The sequence below is a fragment of the Poromitra crassiceps genome (assembly GCF_964638095.1).
Source record: "Poromitra crassiceps genome assembly, contig: HAP1_SCAFFOLD_130, whole genome shotgun sequence".
NCBI classification, from domain to species: domain Eukaryota; kingdom Metazoa; phylum Chordata; class Actinopteri; order Beryciformes; family Melamphaidae; genus Poromitra; species Poromitra crassiceps.
Window position 1 is genome coordinate 14,320 of NW_028152231.1, and position 22,737 is coordinate 37,056.

General features: G+C 44.2%; 1 protein-coding gene across 1 annotated transcript in view; it reads left to right on the plus strand.

Annotated features, from left to right (window-relative positions):
* LOC310800896 (uncharacterized protein) overlaps positions 1-18,691 on the plus strand; it is a gene marked incomplete at both ends in the record, with an annotated part of 20,135 nt that extends 1,444 nt beyond the window's left edge. Inside the window, 9 exons of the mRNA XM_083664780.1 lie at positions 8,778-9,275; positions 9,743-10,186; positions 10,516-10,935; positions 11,117-11,322; positions 11,530-11,678; positions 12,103-12,345; positions 13,831-13,990; positions 18,489-18,564; positions 18,672-18,691. Coding sequence (XP_083520906.1) covers positions 8,778-9,275; positions 9,743-10,186; positions 10,516-10,935; positions 11,117-11,322; positions 11,530-11,678; positions 12,103-12,345; positions 13,831-13,990; positions 18,489-18,564; positions 18,672-18,691 — 2,216 coding nt within the window. The remainder of the gene's footprint in view (positions 1-8,777; positions 9,276-9,742; positions 10,187-10,515; positions 10,936-11,116; positions 11,323-11,529; positions 11,679-12,102; positions 12,346-13,830; positions 13,991-18,488; positions 18,565-18,671) is intronic.
* Positions 18,692-22,737: the final 4,046 nt, after the last annotated feature.

The window sequence follows — 22,737 nt, forward strand, 5'->3', positions numbered from 1 at the left end:
AGACTAAGAAAAGTCTTGTTGTTTGAGTTTGAAGAAAAACTGAAGATGCATAATGAGAATTTATACTGCTGAGAAACCTTTTAGTTCAAAGTAAATCTAAGTGACGGTGTAACTCATTCTATTTCAAGATAAGCCTTATCTCCAATCTCATGTTTTTTCTAGTTATTGTAATAACAATTTCCCACAACAGCATGTTTTGTATTTGTGCATTTCAAATAAAATACTACTTTTCCAGTCATATATTGTCATTATTCAAGTTTAAAAAAATATTGTTAAAATCGTATCGTATCGTATCGTTATCGTGAACCCAGTATCGTGATACGTATCGTATCGTGAACTGAGTGTATCGTGACACCCCTAGTCCTGTGGCATGATGCTGCTTTAATGTGTAAAGCACTCTGTGCATTCGTGCTGGGAAGGGTGCTATATAAATAAAGTTTTACTTACTTACTTATGAGGACACACATGACTATCACCACAGCAGTTGGAGTAGGACTGAATGTTATATGTGATAAGAAACGAGACGTCATTGTGAATGAGTGCAAATCGCATAGTGATTAAAAGATCACTCATCCTTCTGGGAAAATCCCCCTTGTCCAGTGTAATAATAATAAATTTTTACATTAAGTGTATTATGACAAAGTAAACAGTTGTATTTAACAAACCATTTGAGTTACACATCAGCCTACATTATACACAAGCCTACATTGTATTGGCATTGGAATGAAACCGCCGGTAAAGTGCCCAAATGTTACCGTTGCCTTTCTGTCACTTTTAAGTCTAATTAGCCTTTTTCACTAATGTTCTGCTTGCACCTGTGTTACTTCCTGCCTTTTAGACACAAAATGGGTGAATTGGGTGGGAAGTGAAAAAGCATTCACATCCTAACCCAGTAATACTCAACTTGCGGCCCGGGGGCCAGATGCAGCCCGCGATAGGGTGTAAAGTGGCCCCGCGACCATTTCCTAATGAAATGAAAACTAAGGTCAAATAAAATTTGACTTAGCTCCAGCTAAATTGTCAAATATTTATTTTTTGACCACTTTATTGACTGGCCCCTTGCCTCCTGTCATTTTGCAAAAGTGGCCCCCAGGCAAAGCAAGTTGAGTATCCCTGTCCTAACCCTTCAGTACGCCACACGTTCACTGTCTTGTGAATAGTCTGAAAATAATAATACAATCATAATTTTTTGTATAGCACTTTACCCCATTGATACCTGATGCAGCATTTGCGTGTATATCCCTCATTTGTGTGTGTATCCCTTTAAGACCGCGAACCGCGTATGACGCGGTTCACGGTCTTAAAGGGATACACACACAAATGCTGCATCAGGTTTTAATGGGTTAAAAACAAAGTGCTGTACAATAAACCCAAACAAGACAATTATGTAAATCTAGCACAACTGAATAAATACAATATGGTTGAATAATTGAAGTAAATAAAAAGAATGTTACAAAGTCCTTGTGAAAATGAGGTGAACTATCTGTGGCATCCATCACTCTGAGCTCACTGGGCTTCAGTAATGAGTCACAGGCTGCAGCACTTGGAGCAGTTCAATTCCTGGTGAGAGATCAGTTTGGCATTGTTACAAGTCCACTCAAGGAAGTAACAAAAGAGGGAGTCATATGCCAAAGTAAATTTTAAAACAATAATTTACAGAGTATAAATTTTATACTATGCAACTTTTTAGGGCCCTCCAAACGTAAACAAACTTGTTTATTCTTGTTGTTGTTGTTGTTGTTTTTTTACATTTTAAAGTATCTTTTAGCTCTGACAGAGCTCTTGATACAAGAAACATCCGTTGTAAGAGCTCAAATGAGTTTTGAAAACCATAAACAGTTTGTTTACATTTGTATTGTTTGTAAACATTGGCGCAAAACAGCCTTGTGTTTTGAGTTATGGTGCAATAATAGCAATATAGCAAAAATAATAGCAACATTGTCCATCTAGAAGTCCTACTCTTCAAGAATATGACTTTAAGATGTAAAGAAAAAAGAAGAAAAAAAGGTTTGTTCACATTTGAAGGGCCCTAAAAATGTTGCAAATGGCACTAAGGGAAAATAACTAGACGACACAAACTACATTTAACAAAAGAACAGAACAAATGTTGCATCGGTGAGGAAGGAGAGAGACATGTCTGAAGGCCTTTAAAGCCAGGTGCACTGCACTCAATCAGCCTGATGACCCCAACCAGGCTCCTGCAAGACAGGGCCAGGAGAGTGGGAGGGTCCTTCACAGGGATCCCCAACCATTCCAGCAAACTCAGTGACCTTTCGATAAAGGTTTCATTGTCACAAAGGCTGGGTGCACTGCACATACCACCCAACTACCTAGTAACAACTAAGTATGGTGGCCTGCTTTACTTGAGGGGGCACAAATATGGTAACTAATGGTGAAGTAATCAGTAACTAATGATTAATTCCCTAGTAACAACTATGGTAACTAATAGTCTGTTCTTAAGTAACTACCCATTAACTACTCATGAACTAGCGGAAAAAAATGAAGGAAGTAATCATTACTTACTGGTCCGTTAACATGGTAACTAATGGTCAGTTCTTAAGTAACTACCATTAAGGATCTTTAAGGAACTACCATTAAGGGTCATTAAGGAACTACCCATTAACTACTCATGAACTAGCGAAAGAAAAAAGAAAATATATATATATTTTTAAGGAAGTAATCATTACTTACTGGTTCGTTAACATGGTAACTAATGGTCAGTTCCTAAGTAACTACCATTAAGGAACTACCTATTAACTATTCAGGAACTAATCATTAACTATTCATGAACTAATGGTTAGTTCCTGACTAGTTCCTCAATAACTACCCATTTTTTGTGTTACAGTATTGTAAAGTGTTACCTTTATATGTACACGTACGTACAGTTGAAAAGCGTGATTTACTTTGTCTAAAAGTGCATACTGCATGCTATCTACTAAATCAAGGGTGTCAAACTCAGTGTCAGTGAGAGCTACACCGTGAATCTGTAATCAAGTCGAGCCAAAGACTAATCCTATGATCATTGTTTAACTGAGGTAAACTGAGGATCTTTGACCATGTTGCATAGAAGATCCTTCACATGAAGCTTTTAACATTACAAGTCAGCAGCTATGCAATCTTTATAGCACTTAGTCAAGCAAAGTATTTATTATTATTATTTATTTATATGGGATAGACTCACCGTCTTCACTATTCTAACTAAAAGCTGCACAGGATTTATCCATCTGTCTCACCACTGTGTGTCAGGTGTCATGTGTCGGAGAGCACTCTGTCTCATGCTTTCTGGTCCTGCCCCTCACTGACTAGATTCTGGGCCATGGTATTTGACTGGTATTCTACGGCCTACAAAGTAACCCTTCGGCCAGAAGCAGAACTCGCCATCTTCGGCTGCTCGGAGTCCTCCTTGGACTTCCCTGCGGCTGTGCAGCAGTAGTGTTAATTTCGTCGACGAAAACTATGACGAAAAATGTTAGTCGACTACCTTTTTCCCCAAGACTAAGACGAGACTAAAATGTTCAGACTTTTAGTTTCATTGACTAAGACGAGACTAAAATACTCAAACTTTTAGTCGACTAAAACTTGACTAAACAAAAAGAGGATGGGGTTGACTAAATATGATGAAAACTAACAAGGACATTTGACACAGGACTAAGACTACGACTAAATTTAAAAATAGATGACAAAATTAACACTAATTATAGACTGTTTCCCCCCCTCAATGCAGCAGTTCGGGTTTCTGTGCTGCAGCATCATAGATGTAGCTGACATGTAGCTGTCTTAAAAACATTTACAGTAGTTACAACAGAACCCACCCAGTCTTAGCTAAGGGTCTTATCTATATGTGTATGAGGCATTGTGTTCCCAAAATGTACAGCTACTTGCTTGTCTACGTTATATCCAGAGAAGTCTGAGTGCTTTCCACACAGCGCAGCCAGCCTCCCTCCATTCTCCCCTCAGCTGCGGGCTGAGCAGGGACTGTAAACTTTTAGTCGACTAAAACTTGACTAGGACTATAAGGCGCACCGGTGTATAAGCCGCACCTTCAAAGTTGACTATTTTTTTCTTATATAAGCCGCACCGGACTATAAGCCGCGGGTGTTTTAATGGTATTTTTGTTTTTTTTTACAGTGCACACAGTGTCCGCGGTGTGGTGAAAAGAGGGCAAGAGAGGAAATTAAAACAGAAGTGGATTTATAGTTAGAAAGAGTGCTAAAGAAGAGAGAATTCCGTTTTTTATTTTTTTATTTTAGTTACTCACAGTACTATTGACCAGTCCAACTCAAAAGATATTCGGCAGTTTCACTTTGAGCTCTTGTTCCGCCGCTGTCCATCAATGGTTATGACGAGTCTCGCTGGGTACAGTACGCCAAAGCGATATCCATTGACTTTAACCTTTTCGATGATGCTGTTGTATGTTGCGCGTTTCTGTTGCACCAACGCGGAGAGGTCCTGCCGGACGAAAAAGCGCGTACCCTCCCAGGTGAGGGGCTTCTTCCCCGCAGCCTGGAGGATGAGTTGACGGTCGGGCCAGCGGAGTAGGCAGATGAAGATGGCCCTCGGTGGCAGGCCGGGGTCTGGACGTGGCCGAGGCGCCCGGTGTGCCCTGTCCACCTCTGGTGGTTTCTCGCCTTCCTTCAGGTCCAGGATGTAACACAGGATTTTGCCACGAAAGCGTCCATGTCACCAATCTCAGCTCCCTCTTTTACATTGATCAGGCGAATGTTATTTCTTTTACTCCTGCTGATTAAGTCATCAACCTGCGTGTGCAGGGTTTCGATTTGTTTTTGCATTTTATCCACTTTCGGACTCACTGTGTTGTTTTTGTCCTCCAGTGCGCTGATGCGCTTTTCCGCATTAGAAACTCTGTTCACGGTTGCATTATTTTCTTTAGTGATTGAGTGGATGGACTTCTGCACGTTTTCAAACTTGTTTTCAAGCTGCTCAAACCTCTGAGCGATGTCGGACTTAATCGATAGTGTTTCACGGAGTAAAAGTTTAGCCCAAGCCGTGTATCTCCAGCCTCCAGCAGGTGAGTCATTTCTTCATTCATGGCGGTGATTGCTTCGTCTTTTTCTTTCTGCTTACCTGTGTTGTGTTATGTTATGTTATGTTATGTTGTTAAAAGAGGGCAAGAGAGGAAATTAAAACAGAAGTGGATTTATAGTTAGAAAGAGTGCTAAAAAAGAGAGATTTTTTTTTTTTTTTTTTTTAAATCCATAGATAAGCCGCACCGTTATATAAGCCGCAGGGGCCAAAAAAGGCCAAAAAACGGGAAAAAAGCCGCGGCTTATAGTCCGGAATTTACGGTAAATAAAAACAGGATGAGGTTGACTAAATATGATACAGACTAACAAGGACATTTAACACGGGACTAAGACTAAGACTAAATAAAAAAATTGCCGACAAAATTAACACTATGCAGCAGTCTCTGACACAGGGGACAATCGTTGCTAAGAAACTGATACTGCAGGAGTGGAAGTCCCCCTCCCCACCCTCTTTCCAACTGTGGTTGGCGGACATGACCTCTGTTATACGGATGGAGAGACTCCGGTTCCTGAGGACCAACTCACTGGGGAGGTTTCTGGTTGTTTGGGACCCGTTTCTGGCCCACCTCGACGAGGTTAGGGGGGATGGGTAACCTTTTGAAAGATACAGCATATCTAAAAAAAAAAAAAAAGCATAATACGTCTGGTAGCCTCTTGTTTTGTTTTGTCTTGATTTGTCTGGTTTTTGTTGTTGTCACTGTCTAATTTCCATGGTTTTTATGATTTTTTTTCTCTCTTTCCCTCTTTGTCTCACACTGTCTATGTATTATCACAAAACTGTAAATAAAAAAAATATTGAGGGAAAAAAAAGCAAAGTATTTATGGGGAAGTTTAACTTTTTACATCTAACTCATAACTATAACTCTGTAACATGGCATTAACAGTGCTGGGTTACGTTTCGACCCTCACTAAGGCCAGCCATGATTCAAATGTATATGTTCATGATAAAATAAGATACTTCAGATAAAAACACCCAATGCCACATGCTATTCTCCATCTGTTGTGTATGTGTGCTTTTCAGTTGGCTTGATTTCCTGGCATCTTGATTTATTAATTGTGAATGTTATGAGCTAGTAGGAGTAGACAATCTGAGCTGTCCGACAAAATGTTTCTGCCTGTCTGTCTGTGTTTGAGAGTTTTATCTTGTATTTGAGTTGAATTTACATTTTTCCAAATGAACAATTTGTCCAAGTTAAGTACAGTGTTTGAACTACATTATACGTTCTTAAGAAGTGTTGCAAAATCAGAACAGAACAAATTACCGACCCAGAACAAAGCATCAAGTCAAGTTTACAGAGTATCATTAAACATACTGTACGAGGAAGTGTTTTTTTTTCATGGACAGAATTTACGGGAAGGTGCACAATGTTTCCAACAAATCATGATTAGAAGTGACATATCATTTTGATCAAACACTTTAAATCACATTTGTCAGCTATATAAGAATGAGGAAGGTCACCTACACAGTACACGGTCCAGGTTTGTTCCTTGAAGGGCACATTCAAAGAGACATTTGATCCTAATTTCAAAGTAAACTAATCAATTTCTTTCAATCTTTGCGAGGAAAGCTCATGATTAAAAACATTAACTAATTCAATTGAATTTAGGTCAAATGATCTCTTTCATAGTTCATGAATGTTGAATGGAATGTTCTCTGTCATGCTATTGACAAAAGGTGGTAACAAATGGGTCAGCCAGCAGATACACGTTTCTGAACTGTGCAAACTTCTTAAGACCAAGAGGTCAGGCTGCCTTATTGTTCTCCAACACAGGTTATTGAAAAATCAACATATTGACTCAGGATTTACGGTCAAACATGTCATTGTGTTTGTCAGTTTGAATTTCCTCACATAAAGATAAGTAACTCTTTTGCTGTCATATCAATGAAAGATTTCCCTCATTTATCAATGGTCACATGGTCTTTCGGACACCATCTTATATATAGGCTTATAAATGATCACTGCTGGACTCCCCAACAAACTGTTTCACTTACCAGTGGATTCTCAAACAAACTCTGCAAGGTAAGTAAAGAGGCAGGGAATAAACAATCTGTCATGCAACTTCATGTATTTTCTGTTCTTAATCTGTCATGCAACTTCATGTATTTTCTGTTCTTAATCTGTCATGCAACTTCATGTATTTTCTGTTCTTAATCTGTCATGTAACTTCACGTATTTTCTGTTCTTAATCAGTTGTTATTTGTGCTTGGTAGCATAAATGCAATTCAATTCAATTAATATGCATTTGTTATTTCACTGACCAAGTCAATGAAGTTTGCAGGTTGTTGTATAGTTTGTCTAGATTTGATCTTTCATCCATTTTCAGCAGGTTAGTGCCTGAGCTGCTGGATGTCACCCATAATGAGGGTGACTGGGGGAATGTTGTTACTCCTGTTCATGCAGACTGTTACAGGAAGCACCGCAGGTAAACTGACATATTCTTGGATTAGACATCTCTAAAAGACCTGCCTGATATTTTTCAATGAATAATAGAGAGGCCAAAGTGGAACGTCACTTCCTGCTTCAGCACTGTACCAGAGATTTTCATCCACCATTTATTTTCCCATAGACATTTCGTAAAATGCTTATAGAAATAGTTTTACTTGTTCAAACCAAACAGTTAAGATATATTTAGAACCAGGAGAGATCGCATAACATTTCACTGGGACCAAAACGTAAAAAACTGCCGGTATAAAGAAAATATTTTTTCGATGTTGTTTTTTTTAGTTTTGGTCCGAGTGAAATGTTCTATGGTCTCTCCCGATTCTAAATATAGCTGAACCGTTTGGTTTGACCAAGTAAAACTATTTTTATAAGCATTTTATGAAATGTCTATGGGAAAATAAATTGCAAAAGAAAATCTCTGGTACAGTGCTGAAGCAGGAAGTGACGTTCACTTTGCCTCTATAGAAAACATGAGCATGATGAAGATTTCCTATTGGCTGCTTTGAGCAGATTCTTTAAGGAAGTTTTTCCTTCATTATCCACAAAAATCTAGTTTAACTGGATACTTATTACAGTACTTGTTTTGTTCAAAAAAAGGCAAAGCCAAAGTGCTGTACAACTGAAGAGTTCATTTGCAAAAGTAGGTATCTCCGTTTGTATTTGAATGAAGAAAATAATACACAGTCACACTTTCAAACTGCATAATGACACTAAGACAAATTCCTCGTATGTAATCTTGCATACTGTGGCAATAAAAGTGATTCTGATATCTTATTTTGGACAATTCTATGAGAATTTGAAGATTCTTGTTAGCCTACTACAGTACTATAATTGGAGAGCTGTCTGTCTGTTTGTTTGCCCGGAGTTGCTGTCTGTCTGTCTGGAGTTGCTCCGATTGCACGGAATCTGCTACAAAAAAGACAAAAGAAAAAACAATCCACCCACGGGGGGGAACTACAGCGATATTTTACATTTTTAGGCCTTCATACTCGCAGAGCCATTGTGACATCATCACATCCCCTCCCTGTTTCCCCTGATGATGTCACCGATGATGTCATTATGATGTCTCTATTGCTTGAGTAACATCACTGATGACATCCCAATTGCACTGATGACATCACTCACTTCAATCACTGATGACATCACAATTGGTTAATCTGCTATCCAATTTTAAACACAGCATTCCATCATTGATCTGATTTCTATGTCATGATTTTGTTTTCTCCATTTTTATAGGAAAAACTACATCAAATTCACAGTATCAAACTGTTCTTTACACTCTTCACAGAAACACTAGTCCTCAGCTGTGATCGATGTCACGGCCAAGCCAGCTGCCTGGAGTCGCCCGTGAGACGGGAGCGAGGCGACACTTTCACCAGCCAGGCCTCCTTCTCTTGTGTCTGTAAGGACGGCTTCGTAGGCGACGGCCTGGCCTGTTACAGTGCAACACTCTGCAGTGACTCCTCCTGCTGTCAGCGAGGTTATCGCTGGTCGCCAGAGAACGGCTGTGTGGACGTGGACGAGTGCTCCTTCACAGAGCCCGCCTGCACCCGCCCTCAGCTCTGTCAGAACACACCTGGCTCCTTCCAGTGCCTGCTGCCTCCCTCCAACGCCAGATTAGACAGCGACCCTCTCTCTCTCTCTGTTCAGTTCCAGTGTGATGGCACGCCTTGTCCCTTAGGCACGGACTGCACCCGGGTCAACGGGACCCTCCTCTGCATAGACCCCTGTGAGCACTACACCAGACTGGATGATGCCTGGCGTGCAACAGATAACGGATTAAATGGTGGGATACACTGTGACCAAAGTGTTAACTGGCAAGGCTGGTATCGCGTGTTCCTGGGGCAAGCCAGTGTTCGTATACCAGAGAGCTGTGTGGATAAAAACATGTGTGGAACCCAAGCTCCTCTGTGGATAAGAGACCCTCATCCCACACATTCAGATGGAATTGTACAACGCAGCGTCTGCGGCCACTGGGCGGACGACTGCTGCTACTTTCCCTCAAATCCTATCCATGTCAAATACTGTTCTGGAAACTACTATGTCTACAAGCTTGTGATGCCATTCACTTGCAGTCTTGCTTACTGTGCAGGTATCGCACATATTTTACATGCTATTTAAATTTCATCTATTCATTTTAATGTTACAAGAAAAATACATATCTATTCCATATCCAAGTTGTTCTCCCTCTGAACTGCATGAACACTACTATACACATTGATTGCTGCACTGCTTATGTTTCATTTTGAATAGAAGTCAACATGACAGCACCTCCAACAAGACCTACAACGGCGATTCCTTCAAGACCATCGACCATTGCCACCACTCGGGTGACGGCCAGCAGCAGCACCACTTCAACACCAGCAGACAACAGCACAGCAGCTGAGGGGCAGGTCCGCCTGGCCTCAGGGAACAGCTCCTGTTCGGGCAGAGTGGAGATCTACCATGACGGCCAGTGGGGGACGGTGTGTGATGATGCCTGGGGCCTGAATGATGCCCAGGTGGTGTGCAGACAGCTGGACTGCGGCAGGGCCCTGTCGGCACCTTCTCAGGCACATTTTGGCCAGGGCAGCGGACCCATCTGGTTGGATGATGTTGACTGTTCAGGAAATGAGCCATCGATAACACACTGTAGACATCAAGGGTTTGGGTCCCACAACTGTCGTCACATTGAAGACGCTGGTGTGGTCTGTGAAGGTAAATCTGTCTGCATTCTCTAAAATACACTACAGTTGTTATTGATCATGTATAACTCGTGAAATTACTTGATCTCTGAGCATTAATTTAAACCACAGAGTGGACATCCTCTTGCACCACAATAAGCCACAATTACAGCAACAAGAATACATTGTGTTAAGAACATCGTGATTAAATGGAGTTTACTTAGAGAAAGTATGCACAAATAAAAGAACTACTGTAGAGAGAAACTACGCAGTTCCTTGTTCATTTGAGTGGCAGTGGGCCTGAGTGGGGCCTGCCGATGCCTTGTGGGTTCACAGAGATTTTTCCTTTGGTTTGACTAGCAGGCAACACCAACATGACTACAGACGCACCTCCAACAATCACTGCAACCACTCAGGTGACGACCAGCAGCCGCAACACTTCAACACCAGCAGACAACAGCACAGCAGCTGAGGGGCAGGTCCGCCTGGCCTCAGGGAACAGCTCCTGTGCGGGCAGAGTGGAGATCTTCCACCGTGGACAGTGGGGGACGGTGTGTGATGATGACTGGGACCTGCTTGATGCCCAGGTGGTGTGCAGACAGCTGGGTTGTGGCAGGGTCCTGTCAGCGCCACCGAATGCACGTTTTGGACCGGGCAGAGGGCCCATCTGGCTGGATGATGTCAGGTGCTTAGGCAGTGAATCAAACCTCACTAAGTGCAGCCACCCAGGGTTTGGGTCCCACAACTGTAATCATAACGAAGATGCCGGTGTGGTCTGTGAAGGTACGTTCTTCTTGTTTTTGTTTTGGGATGTATTGATATAAGACATTGAAAACGAATCAAGGTCAAGGTTCTGCCTTCAAGAATCCTCTGGCTTTGGTCTCTCACTCACTGTCTTTTCTTGTTCCCCTCTCACTTCCTTCCTTTTTCCTTTTCTTTGTTGGCCTCATATCTCTCACTTTAGTGCAGCGCCCTCTGCAGGCTCCTCGGCTCGTTTGTGGGCGTGACCAGATCCAAATAGGTCTGCGTTCGGCTAGCATGGCCTCCTCTGACTTGAACGCGCTCTCTGGTCACCTGGCAGACCTCCACTGCTCCGACTTCAGTGTGCGTGATGGCACAGTGTGGTACCAAGTGGAGCGCCGGGCAGGCATCTGTGGAAACACACTGAGGGTGAGGTTGACCACTGACTACTGCCAGTTCTTCTCTGATTATTTTGGAAGCGAATTCTATTCTATTCTATTCTATTCCACCGTACTGTGTCTGTGTGGCTGGTCAAAGGTGAAGTTACATAAGTCACAATTGCTGCCAGGTACTGAGTCTCACAGGCTCTCCTGATCCTTCAGTTCACTGATCATTCAATCAACCTCTGTCTTTCAGACCAACAGCACCCATGCCATCTACTCCAACAATTTATTTCTCTACCCTGTAAATGTGTCCCTGCCCCTTCCTATCAATATTCCCTTCTCCTGTGCCTATCCCCTGGACACCGAGACCAGCCTGGATGTGGCAGTTAGACCGTACCTAGGGTATGTAGTCTTTTCTCATTTTTGTTCATGACTGTGGAAATCGTGGAAAGACTACTCAAATGTCCTACTCAAGTTGAAGTACTGTTATTTTGTTGATATTTTACTTAAGTAGAAGTAAAAGTATGGTAAACATCTATTAAGTAAAAGGAAAAAGTAGTTCATTTAAAATGTACTCTGAGTAAAGTTACATTTTAGAAAAGAGAACAGTCTTAGATGTGATTTTTCCCATGCAATTCTAAAAGGGAGAGACTACAGAGTAGATAAATACAATTATTTGCTTCCACCCTTGATAATAATATACTTCAAAATCTCAACAATATTTTGTATGATTGTCTTTGTCCATCTGCCACTAACATTGGTTTTCACCATCATAAACAAAACGCCATGTGGGAAAATACATTTCTGTGTCATGTTTTCTTGACAGCCTTGCAGGTGGCATTTCTGGCTCGGGTACCAAAGCCAGAGCCTCCATGTCTCTGTTCCGCACCTCCGGCTACACAGAGCCGTACCCGGCCGGCCAGGTCTCCCTGCCTGTGGGCTCCGCTCTGTATGTGGCCGTGTCTGTGGAGGAGAGTGACCCGAGCTTCGTGCTCGTTCTCCAGGACTGCTATGCCACTCACTCCTCCAACCCTGATGACCCTATGAGATACTCTCTCATTCAGAACAAGTATGTCTCCCTCTTAAAGGAGAAGTTCATTGATTTTGGACCTACCGGTATATATCATTTGTCTCTTACATATAATACAGCACTTGGACCTGCACAGAATACCGGCTCCCGAGTCACTGGTCTGTTTGTGGTCGATCTAACTTCTTGCTGCTAACAATGAGTCCAAATGGGGTTTGTCAAAATAACTCCAAAAACCAACACAAAGACCAACCAACATATCCGGCGTCTCAATGTGCAATTATTTACAATTCCACCTGATTATCCACAAAACCAGATCACGCCCCACACTCTCACCCCACAGCAGTCTGTGCTGCAGCACGCCCCACACTCTCACCCCACAGCAGTCTGATCACGCCCCACACTCTCACCCCACAGCAGTCTGATCACACCCCACACTCTCACCCCACAGCAGTCTGATCACACCCCACACTCTCACCCCACAGCAGTCTGATCACACCCCACACTCTCACCCCACAGCAGTCTGATCACACCCCACACTCTCACCCCACAGCAGTCTGATCACGCCCCACACTCTCACCCCACAGCAGTCTGATCACGCCCCACACTCTCACCCCACAGCAGTCTGATCACACCCCACACTCTCACCCCACAGCAGTCTGATCACGCCCCACACTCTCACCCCACAGCAGTCTGATCACGCCCCACACTCTCACCCCACAGCAGTCTGTGCTGCAGCACGCCCCACACTCTCACCCCACAGCAGTCTGTGCTGCAGCACGCCCCACACTCTCACCCCACAGCAGTCTGATCACGCCCCACACTCTCACCCCACAGCAGTCTGATCACGCCCCACACTCTCACCCCACAGCAGTCTGATCACGCCCCACACTCTCACCCCACAGCGGTCTGATCACACCCCACACTCTCACCCCACAGCAGGCGCTGCCACTGCCCGCGGTAATACTTCCTACACTCAATTTAGGGTCTTCAAATTCACCTGAGCTGCATGTCTAAGGGAGAAAACCCACACAAACAGGGAGAACCTGCAAACTCCACTCCACACATACTGTACATGACAGGGGCTGAGATTCAAACTCACCACCTTCTCGCTGTGAGGCAACAGTAGCCTAGTACTAACCACTGAGCCACCGTGATATCTTGAACTCATTGTTAGCAGCGAGAGGCCTGGCAACAGCAGCTTGACTCTGGAGACAATATTGTCTGCAGGTCCAATAGGTAGCCTAGTAAGGGACAAATGATATATAGGCTATATTAGGTCCACACTCCTTTAACCCATTGATACCTGATGCAGCATTTGTGTGTATATCCCTCATTTGTGTGCGTATCCCTTTAAGACCGTGAACCGCGTTAACGCGGTTCGCGGCTTCTTAAAGGGATACACACACAAATGCTGCATCAGGTATCAATGGGTTAATCATCAGCAGAGGTTTGTGCGCAAAGAGAATGGAAAAGAATGAAAGCATGAACGGTGTGATTGATGTGGTGGTCTGTCTCCTCTGCCAGGTGTTCCAGGGACCGTCGACAGGTGACAGTGGACGAGAGCGGCTCGTCCCTCCGGGCTCGTTTCACGGCCCTGCTCTTCCTGGTAGACAGTGACTACCGGGACATCTTCCTCCACTGCAGCCTCAGCCTGTGTAACCGGAGGAGCTCCCCCTGCACTCCTGTGAGTCACCACCAGGGTTGGGAGGGTTACTTGAAAAATGTAATCGGACACAATTACTAATTACCCCGTTACATTTTTAAATCAGTGATGTAATTATCACATGACAATATTAAAGTAATGTAACTGATTACTTTATATTACGTTTGTATTACTTTCGAACAAATCTCCTGCATTTGACTAATAGAGTCCGAGGGCATGATTTTTCCCCACACGCACGCTCGCACGCACGCACGCACGCACGCACGCACGCACGCACGCACGCACGCACGCACGCACGCACACACACACACACACACACACACACACACACACACACACACACACACACACACACACACACACACACACACTGCTCTTTCAGACCATATGTTGTTACAGCAGGATTTCAGCTAATCTATCTAGTCCCTGTTTCTCATCATTAATAATAATACAAAGTGAAAAATGGCAACACAATGTCAGCTGGTCTAACTGGCTGCAGACTACCTATTACATCACAAACTGCCGTGAGGCTGCAGGTTGGACCAGAGTGGTGTTGTGTGAGACAAGAGTAGTAATGTGTGTGCATCATTCTTTATTCTAGAATGTACTGTATTTTAAAATTGTAACCCTGTTAGTAATCAAATGTTTTACTAAATGTAACTATAATCGTGATTACATTTGATTATGTAATCCCGTTACATGTAATCTGTTACTCCCCAAGCCTCTGAGCCACACGCTAACCCTCTGACTTTAGTCAATGATTCAAGATTCAAGATTCAAGATTTTTATTGTCACTCCATGGTACAAGTACCACGTGTGAAATTCTTGTGCAGTGGACTCCGTTTACGACATAGTACAAATAGGCAACAAGCAATAAGTAATAGGCAATAAGAAATAGGCATCAATAAGCAATAAGGCAATACGAAATAGGCATCTATAAGCAATAAGACAAGTCGGTGGCTTATACGACAGTGGCATATTCATTGCACATAGGTGCACATGTCATGTGCATACGTTAGACGTGTTCAGACATTCCAAATTCGACGTTTTATACATACATGTGCAAATAGCATGTACCTTATTAAACATACACTTAAATTTACAATTAAACGTTAGGCACCTTATTAAACATACACTTAAATTTACAATTAAACGTTAGGCATCCGTAATAGTAGCAGCTGCAGTACGGTACGGTACGACTACTGCACTATTTGTGCATATTAAGGAGTCTCGTGGCCTGCGGGAAGAAACTGTTCCTCAAGCGATTTGTGCGTGTTTTTGGAACCCTGTATCTCCTCCCTGATGGTAGCAGGGAGAACAGGCTGTTGTGGGGATGGTTTGTGTCTTTGATGATCTTCAGGGACCTCCTGAGGCACCGCTGGTTGTACAGTTCGTGCAGTTCTGGCAGTTCACCTCCTGTTACGTGCTGGGCCGCGCGCCTCACCCTCCGTAGCGCTCTGCGGTCCATGGTGGTACAGTTCCCGTACCAGGCGGTGAAGCCGCCTGTCAGCAGGCTTTCAATGGTGCCTCTGTAGAAGTCCCCGAGGATTTCTTTCCTCAGCCCGAATTTCTTCAGGCGCCTGAGTCCGTGTAGTCGCTGTTGGGCCTTTTTGACAACAGTGGCGGTGTGGCCGGCCCAGGTCAGGTCCTGGTGGATGTTGACTCCCAGGTACTTGAAGCTGTCCACCCTTTCCACCACTGTGCCGTTGATGGTGATTGGGGGGGGTGTGCCCCCCCCTCTCCTGTAGTCTACAATGATCTCCTTGGTCTTGGAGACGTTCAGGGAGAGGTGGTTGTCCTGGCACCATTGTTCCAGTACCCCCACCTCCTCTCTGTAGGCCGTCTCGTCGCCCCCCGAGATCAGCCCCACGACCGCTGTGTCGTCAGCAAACTTCACAATTGTGTTTGAAGTTTGAGTCGCCACGCAGTCGTGGGTGTAGAGGTCGTACCAGAAGGGGCTGGAGACGCACCCCTGGGGCGCTCCTATGCTAATGGTCAGTGGGGAGGAGGTGAGGTTGCCCACCCTCACCACCTGGCGGCGGTCTGTCAGGAAATCCAGGATCCAGTCGCACATTGCCGTGTTTAGTCCCAGATCCCTGAGTTTGCTTACCAGCCTGGAGGGTACTATGGTGTTGAATGCTGAGCTGTAGTCCACGAACAGCATTCTTACATAGGTGTCCTTCCCCTCCAGGTGGGACAGGGCGGTGTGGAGCACGTGTGCTACTGCATCCGCTGTGCTCCTGTTGGGGCGGTATGCGAATTGTAGCGGGTCGTGGTCCGGGGGGAGTGTGGGGCGGATCTTTGATATGACCAGCTTCTCAAAGCACTTGCTGGCTATTGGCGTGAGGGCTATTGGGCGCCAGTCGTTGAGGCTGGTCACTTTTTGCTGTTTGGGAATGGGGATGATTGTTGCTGCTTTGAAGCAGGGGGGGACTCGTCGGAGGGAGAGGGACTGGTTGAAGATGTCTGTGTATACGGGTGCCAGCTGGTGAGCGCAGGCTTTGAGGACCCGCCCGGGGATGCCATCCGGGCCGGCCGCCTTGCGTGGGTTGATACGCAGGAACGACCGGCACACTTCATCCTCAGTGATGGTGAGAGGGTGGTCTGGATCTGTGGGGGTGGGTGGGGGGTGGGGGGGGGTTGGTGGTTGGGTGTGAATGGGAAGGGGTGCTGAGGGGTGGGAGGGGAGTTGGTGGGGGGGGGGAGAGGGGGGAGGGTGGTGGTCGGGGGGGGGGAGGAGGGATGGTGGTCTTTGGGGGGGGGGAGGAAGGGTGGTGGGGGGACGGAGAGGGGGGGGGATGGTGAGGGGGGAGGGGTGGCAGGGGGGGGAGGGTGGGGGGAGGTGATGGGGGGGGAGAGTGGGAGAGGGGTGGGAGAGGGGAGGGGGGGGGTGGATGGGAGGCGCTCTGGCAGAGGGGTCGAATCTAGCGTAGAACGCGTTGAGTTCATCCGGTAGGGTGGGTGACGTGCTGGGGTTCTGTCGTTTCACCTCTTTGAAGTCAGTAGCAGCATGGAGGCCTTTCCACAGGTGTCTGGGGTTGTTGGTGTCCAGTTTTGACTCCAGCTGCCTTCCGTAGTCTCTCTGTGCTTTTTTAATAGCGGTCCGGAGGGCATATTGTGCCTGCTTGTATTGATCTGGTGTGCCTGAACTGTAGGCGGTGGTCCTGGCGTGCAGGGCTGCCTTGACCTCGCTGTTGATCCAGGGTTTCTGGTTGGGCATTATTTTGACTTTCTTTGTCGGGACTATGTCCTCGGTACACTTCTTAATGAAGCATGACACAGTCTCTGCGTATGCGCCCAGGTCTCCTGCCACTCTGAACTCCTCCCATGCTACTTGGTCAAAACCAGGGGCGGACTGGGATCATAATTCAGGCCGGGCATTAGATACCAAGCAGGCCAGGCCGATACGGGCTGACGCGCGTGCCGGCGTCCGAAGGGCGGCGGCGAAAAATTTGGGGCATTTGAAGTTCAATTTGGGCCGTTTGAAGCCCAATTTGGGCCGTTTGAAGCCAGATTTGGGTCGTTTAAAGCCAGATTTGGGCTGTTTGAAGCCCGATTTGGGCCGTTTGAAGCCCAATTTGGGCCGTTTTCATTCATTTTTTTTTCATTCATTTACCTTTATTTATTCAGGAAAGGTCAGTTGAGAGCGCAAGCCCTCTTTTACAATGACGCCCTGACATTGAAGAACAATTTGGGCCAAGTCCAATTTTACAATGAGATGCACCCACTTTAAACCTGAATAAAGTAATAAAACCACTAGTAAACCAGTAGGCGGCGCCTGGCCTGCTGTTCAGTGAGTGGCCTGGCCTGGCCTGCAAAAAAAAAAAAAAAAAAAAAAAAATTTTTTTTTTTTTTTTTTTTTTGCAGGCCAGGCCAGGCCAGGCCACCGGGCAGTCAAAACAGTCCCTCAGGATGTCGTCTGATTCGTCTGACCAGCAGTGGGCGGTTCGGAATGCTGGGGGCTGTTTTTTCAGTTTGTGTTGATACCTGGGCAACAGCAGAATGGAGGCGTGATCTGATTTGCCAAAGGGTGAACGGGGTACGGCCTTGTAGCTGTGGCGGATATTTGTATAACATTTATCCAGTGTGTTATTGACTCGAGTGGGGAAGTGAACATGCTGGTGCAGCGTTGGCATTCTTCCTTTCAGGTTTGCTTTGTTAAAATCCCCGGTCACTACCAGGGCCATTTCAGGTTGTTTTGTCTCATGTGCGCTGATCGCTCGTTGCAGCTCTTTCAGCGCAGCTGTGGTGTTTGCCTGTGGGGGGATGTATACACCCATCACGGTTACTGTACTGAATTCTCGAGGACTCCAGAACGGCACGCATTGGAGCATTACATATTCTAGGTCCTCCGAGCAGTATCTTCCTATGACTGTGTTGTTCACGCACCAGTTTTCATTAATCATAAGACATACGCCCCCTCCCTTCTTCTTACCGGATTGTTGTCAATCAATGATCAATGCCACTTTGTGAAACAGGGTTTTGGTGGTCTCTCTTAATCTTTCCACTCACCTCACAGGTTTGCTCGAGAAGGGCGTATCGCTCGGTTTCCACATCTGTACCCATCAAGACCCTCACCGTTGGACCAATCAACTGTGAGTATGAAATACAACCTGGTATTGATCAGGGTTGATGTCTCAGTATTGTGAACTATTGTCGTAACCATAACCTTGTTTTGTTTTTCTTTCTTTTGGATCTTCAGGGAAAAAGCCACTGCAGTGAGCAAAGCATATTGGCAAAATCAACTGTAGTAAAAAAAAAAAAAAAGGCAAAATCCTCTGAAAATGCAAAGGCGGGTGCCTTAATAATGGATGATAGCCAGTAAAACGTATTGCTGGCATCATAGAGCACAAACCAGAATGTATAGGTAGCAATAGTCATTATTATTGGTATGTTGTTGCTAAACAGCACACAGCGACATACAGTATAGCATTTTGCCACTTCAGATATAATCTCTGAATTATTTCAATAAAGGTTGAACTTGTTGCTGTAATCTGCTGATTTGTTTAGTGACCTTCAGCGGTAAACGTCAAATGATGAGATGTCAAACTTGTGCGACATATACATCTACAGCAGAAACACTTGACCCCAAAATGACCTTTATGCTAACTTTGAAGGGTAAACTTGACCTGAAATCATTAGATCAGAATCAGATTACCCGACCACGAAACCCCCTAAAAAGTGGTATAATTGTATCATTCTAGCCTTTAAAAAGAAAATTGCATGTGGGATTTTGCCAATATGGCTGCCCCATGGGGCACGGCACCCGTCAAGAATTGTATTTTGGTATGGGCAGCATCTATGCCAAATTTGGTGCTTTTGGAAGAATCTGAACCAAAATATCCCTACCGCCCTTGACTACTGGACTAATTGTATTTCTTCTCAGAAGGTCACTGAATTCACCATTAACTACTCACCTGAACGGTTTATGACACTGTATCCTTGTATCCTTGACCATGAAAACATAGGGGTAGACATCACCTTTTCTGTGTTATCATGTTTGGTTCAGGTTCAGGCAAAATGCAGAATTTATGGTGGAAAGTAAATGGCTGCCGTGGCAAAATGTTCAGAACCCCAAACTGTACCAAGTTTCATGCTTTTATATTAAAAAAAAGTTAATGATTTTTGTTCCACATATCACCATATTTGTAATGATATTATTTTGATCTCAGATGTCTTTTGATTGATAAAACAGAAAATACATATACAAAAAACTGGGATTACATTGTATGTTTAAGTCAAATCACCCTGTTGTATAATTTCTGTTATTAGCCTATGTATGTACAGTTATATTGGATCTGTTTTAGCTATAGCAACTCTGTTTTATTTCTAAACCACATGAAATCATCATGAAATATATAGCCTACATCTATTTTTGTTAAACTTTGTATTTTATTTTTTTGTGGAATTTTTATTAAACAATCAAATGGAATATACTAGTAGTAACTACATGGTTTACATTAAAAAATGAATGAGCAAACAACATTTCTGCTTCTTCAAGTTTGTTGTCAAACAAATTTAAAATCATGTTCAATCAAAACATGATTCTAACAAACGAAATGTTGAGTTATTTCTGTAAAAAAAAATCATCAGCGAACACGGCCTGTGTGGCAAAATTGAGTTTAGTGTTTAGATTATTTTTAGTTAATACAACATGAAAGAGATGTGATAAAATGCAATAGATCAATAAAATGCAATTGATGTGGTGGTTGAATTGGCAGATTTGTAGAGCACACTCAGGAGAATATGTGTAGCCTACCAGGTTTTGCATCAATTGGCCTCATGATGTGGACATTACAGCCATAAAGGCATACATTTTGGAGGTTTAATACACCAGGGAATTTACCCTGTGTGTTTGACTGAAATAATATATAGGTACACACACACACACACACACGCACGCACGCACGCACGCACGCACGCACGCACGCACGCACGCACGCACGCACACACACACACACACACACACACACACACACACACACACACACACACACACACACACACTGACACACACACAGTATCCTAAACTGTGAATATTTGCCTTATTGATGATCACAGACTGGAGAGGTCATAATCACCTTTTGCATTTACAACTACATGGCCATGGTGTGGTGCATGAAATTGGATCCAATTTGCAATTTGCCTTCAGAGAGAGAGAGGGAGGGAGGTAGAGAGGACGAAGGGGCGTGGCTTGAGCAGCACTTTTTGAAGGATAGACCCAGGGACAAATAGAAAGACTTGCTGACTAAAAGAGGGCGGGGTCTCGGGCTGTCAATGTTTTTGCACTCTGGTCGAGGGTTTTAGGGTTTCCGCTCGGACACACACGGCCGCAGTTGATTGAGAATCCCCCCCGAAACTTCACTGTGTGCCAACCGTCGTCGTCATGTCCAACAACAACGCCAGCAACAACCTGATCATCGCGCAAAGGACCGTGAAGCAACTTCGGCTAGAGGCCAGCGTCCGCAGGATCAAGGTATGATGATCCATGTATGAACCCCCTGATCTGAACACTGACAGCAGACCAACACGGAAGACAACGTTATAACATTAACGCTAGCTGTTGAATGCATGGATCTATGGCGGAGACAAACCAAACTTGCTGCAGCAATGTGACATATTTGTGACATGTTTATCATAGTACTCTGCGAAATTGAACACATGACACGGAAGCGTTTAATTTAGACAGACTAAACAACAACAACTTCAACAATTCAGCTGTTTAGTGTTAGCTATCTAAAATAAACAACTCGACGCTTAATTACTTCCAAAAAAGTTACTTAATTCAATCATAGTTATATACATAACGTTATATAGCTTTCTTCCGAATTGTGTTATTGTTTATCTGTTGCATCGGAAAGCTAACATTAGCTAATGTGACAGCTGCTGCTTGCAAATGTTATGCAAAAGACTTAACAGTAACGTTAGAGTAAGCAAGTCAGTCAGCCTGCTGGTGCATTCAATATCGATGATAGTGAGGCTGTGGCTGTTTTACTCACTCACTCACTCACTCTCACACACACACACACACACACACACACACACACACACACACACACACACACACACACACACACACACACACACAACACCACCACCACCACCACCACCATCATCATCATCATCATCATCTTCATCAGATCTTGTCTGGCTCTGTAGGTGTCCCAGGCTGCTGCTGACTTGAGAAACTTCTGTCTGCAAAATGCCGCCAAGGACCCCCTGCTGGTCGGAGTCCCCTCCAGTGATAATCCCTTCAGACCCCCCAAGTCCTGCTCACTCTTCTGAGGTCGGACATTTTATTGTGCATAGAGGTTTGCTTCTTTAGCAGGGGAACTGTTCATGTATAGGATTACAGTACATGAAATGGGTAACACAGTGAGGTGTAGCTAGGCCTAGATCACTGAGGGATACGTGTACTAGGGGTGGGAATCACCAGATGCCCACGATACGATACTGAAACGATACTTGAGTCACGACTCACGATACGATAGTATTGCGATACTGCGATATTTTCGATATTGCGATATATCGATATTGCGATATATTGAATATTGCGATATTTCGATATATTGCGATTTCTTACTTTTTCAACTGCAAATGATTTCCCCAAAGGAAAACTTTGTCAACATCTGATTTATATAAGAACAATTTTTCAGTCTGTACATCCGACTTCAACCATTTTATTGCAGCAACATTGTCAAGTAGACAGACCAACAACTTTCATAAAGTCATGTCATAGTTGCATGCACCTGACAAACTGAACTGTTTGTTACAGTCTACTTACAGTCCACCTTAACTGGATGTGTGTGTGGACTAACTGTACTTATGTAGTTTTTGCAACTTCACTTCACTTACACAAAACATCTTGTGCAGCCCATTCAGTAACTGGGGAATTTGTAAATTACTGTTATGACAAAACTGTTACTGTTAAAACAAAATGAAAATATGCTACCGTTTGTTTACTGCTGGCCTTGGAACTAAAGTTTATAGTAGCCCGGTGGCCTGGCATGGCCTGCAATTTTTTTTTTTTTTTTTTTTCAATATCGATACTTGGCGTCCAAATATCGATACAATATCGTCAGGCAAAATATCGCGATACTGTGGTGTATCGTTTTTTTCCCCCACCCCTAACGTGTACCCTAGGCCTAGGGGTACTTGAGCAGCTTGCAGGGGGTTTATGGAAAGATTGGGGATTATTACGCCTCGCCTCCTGTGTTAAAGTCACAGGGATGGAATGGCGAGTCATTTTGTTACACCTTTCGTTCCGC